At 56.0% G+C, this 2,306-nt stretch overlaps 1 protein-coding gene across 1 annotated transcript in view; it reads left to right on the top strand.

Moving 5' to 3' along the window:
* Window positions 1-2,306, top strand: part of SEC16A (SEC16 homolog A, endoplasmic reticulum export factor) — a 33,811-nt gene that overhangs the window by 29,998 nt on the left and 1,507 nt on the right. The window contains 2 exon segments of the mRNA XM_024762133.1: window positions 548-622; window positions 2,133-2,210. Of these exon segments, the coding sequence (XP_024617901.1) occupies window positions 548-622; window positions 2,133-2,210 (153 nt within the window).

Below are 2,306 nucleotides of genomic sequence, written 5' to 3'. Positions count from 1 at the left end.
GCCCCGGGGTTTCACCCCCTTTTTTTCCAGTAATTTGCTTTTTTTTTTTTTTTTTTTTTTTTTGCGGTGCACGGGCCTCTCACTGCTGTGGCCTCTCCTGTTGTGGAGCACAGGCTCCGGACGCGCAGGCTCAGCGGCCATGGCTCCCCGGCCCAGCCGCTCCATGGCATGTGGGATCCTCCCGGACCGGGGCACGAACCCGTGTCCCCTGCATCGGCAGGCGGACTCTCAACCACTGCGCCACCAGGGAAGCCCCAGTAATTAGCTTTTTAAAGGTGGGGGTCCCTCAGCGCCTCTGAGCCTCAGCGTCCTGCCCTGTGGATGGGCCGACGAGAGCGCAGATCGCAGGGCCGTGGTGGGGCTCACGGCAGGCGCTCAGTAAGGATGCGCTGCGGGTGTTGGAATAGCAGGTCCCCGCGGCACCCTTTCACGACCCCTCAGCGGGAGCGCCCCGTGGGGTAGAGCGGGCCGTCCTGGGTGGTCCTGCCTCGGTGGGTGCCTCCGATGCACGGGCTTTGCAGTAGCGGCCTCCCTGCTGTCCCCGCAGGTGCTCAGTTCTGCGGCGTCGCTCCCTGGACCTGAACGCCCACCCTCCGGCGCGGACGGTTCCCAGGGAGGAGAGGTAAACGCACCCGATGAGCGCATCTGCTGAAGGTCTGGGCTGAGGAAGCTCGTTTTATTGTCCAGATGGCCTCTTTAAAACGAAGTTAATGGGAAGGAAAAGGGCAGCTTAGAAACTTTCTAGAACTCAAAAAGTGTTGTATTCCTTAAAGTCACGCTTGTTTCCGCAGAGTTGTTTGGGAGCTCTGGCTAGAGTGAAGGGCTGCGTGTGTGTTCGGCAGCCAGGCTCGCCCCTCTGCTGGGCTCTCTTGTCCTCGGTCCCTCGGGGGGCACGAGGTCTGGCCGCCTTGGGCCCAGGCCTGGGCAGACCTCCCTCCCCGCAACCAGGGGTCGTTTCCAGTAAAAACTGTACATGAAAATAGGAGTTTCAGGCTAACTCTGGCTTTTCTCCCATCGAGCCGTGCTGATCCTAACGGCGTCATAAAGCTCTTTGGGATTGAACTGCCGGCTTGGAGCGGTGACGTGCATGTTGATTTCTGTATCTGTCTGTGTCTGTGTGTTCTTGCTGTTTCGTAGCTTTCGCGCCGTAGTTCACTGAGCTCGTTATCACGTGAAGTGAGCCAGCGTTTTAACCAGGTCCCTGTGGCTGGCCGCGCGCACTGGGCGTGGATTTGAACGGGGTCGTCTGTCTTTCCTTGAGATCGCTATGCTGGCCGGCCATCGTGCCCCTGGCCACTGACGTCACTTGTCACCTCCCGGCCCTCACATGCCTGAGGATGCAGTGTTCCTTTCTTTAGAAGTTTTTAAAGGGCGGTGGTGAATAGCCAGACACGTCAACAATCGAACCGACCCCAAGAAGCTTGTAGTGAACGAACCAGTTCTGTGCAAGGGCTCTTTCTGAATTGGTTTTTTCAAACGACTAGCCATAGGCATAGCCTCAGAGAGAGAGAGAGAGAGAGAGAGAGAGAGTGTGTGAGTGTGTGTGTGAGTGTGTCTGTGTGTGTGTGTGTCAGTGTCAGGATGCTCTCATTTGAAAGAGAGAATTCTGTTTTCTGACAAGCACGAGGTTTATTTTAGGCAGGCAGAGTGAGGCAGTGACAGCTGTCCGGGGTCGCCCTGTGTGGGAAATAAAGGAATACTTCATCTTCTCTGCGTATTGGGGCACTGAGCTTTTCCCTCAGCTTGGCAGAAAGGCTTCATGTGACTTGTTTTATGTGTGAATTAAAACGCTGGATTTTGTAGCTGGACACCTGAGGTCTGCAGCAGTCAAAAGCACCTACTAAGGGCTCCCCCTGGCGCTGAGTGCCCACTCAGAGCTCCGTGCCACCTCATGTGTGCGCTCTGGTTCTAAAGCATCGCACTCTGCATGCTGCTTTGGTTTTTACCGTTTTCCTATGAACCATTAAGTAATTAAATACAGCGTTGCAAGAAGTATCTTTGACCAGCTTCTGTGGCACATTTGAAAGTATTGATATTATAAACCCTTTCTCAGAAATAGTACCTGTATTTGCAAATGAAACAAGCCGCCCGTGCACTGTTAGTTGTTGAGGTGAGCTCTCTGTGCTTCTCAGGCTCCGGGAGCTCACGCCCCTGCAGGGGGCCCTCCCGCAGCAGCGGTGCCCTTCTACAACCCTGCTCAGTTTGCACAAGTAAGTGCCCCTGCTGTCTCCCCGGGGCGGGTGGGAGCAGGGTGGGGGCTCCCCCGGTGAGACCCTGACTCGTCTGCTCACCCTCTCCGGCTCTGC

This window comes from Neophocaena asiaeorientalis, unplaced genomic scaffold, assembly GCF_003031525.2.
Source record: "Neophocaena asiaeorientalis asiaeorientalis breed wild unplaced genomic scaffold, Neophocaena_asiaeorientalis_V1.1 scaffold78, whole genome shotgun sequence".
NCBI classification, from domain to species: domain Eukaryota; kingdom Metazoa; phylum Chordata; class Mammalia; order Artiodactyla; family Phocoenidae; genus Neophocaena; species Neophocaena asiaeorientalis.
The sequence above is the reverse complement of the archived record's forward strand: the minus strand, read 5'-3'. Positions and strand labels throughout refer to the sequence as shown.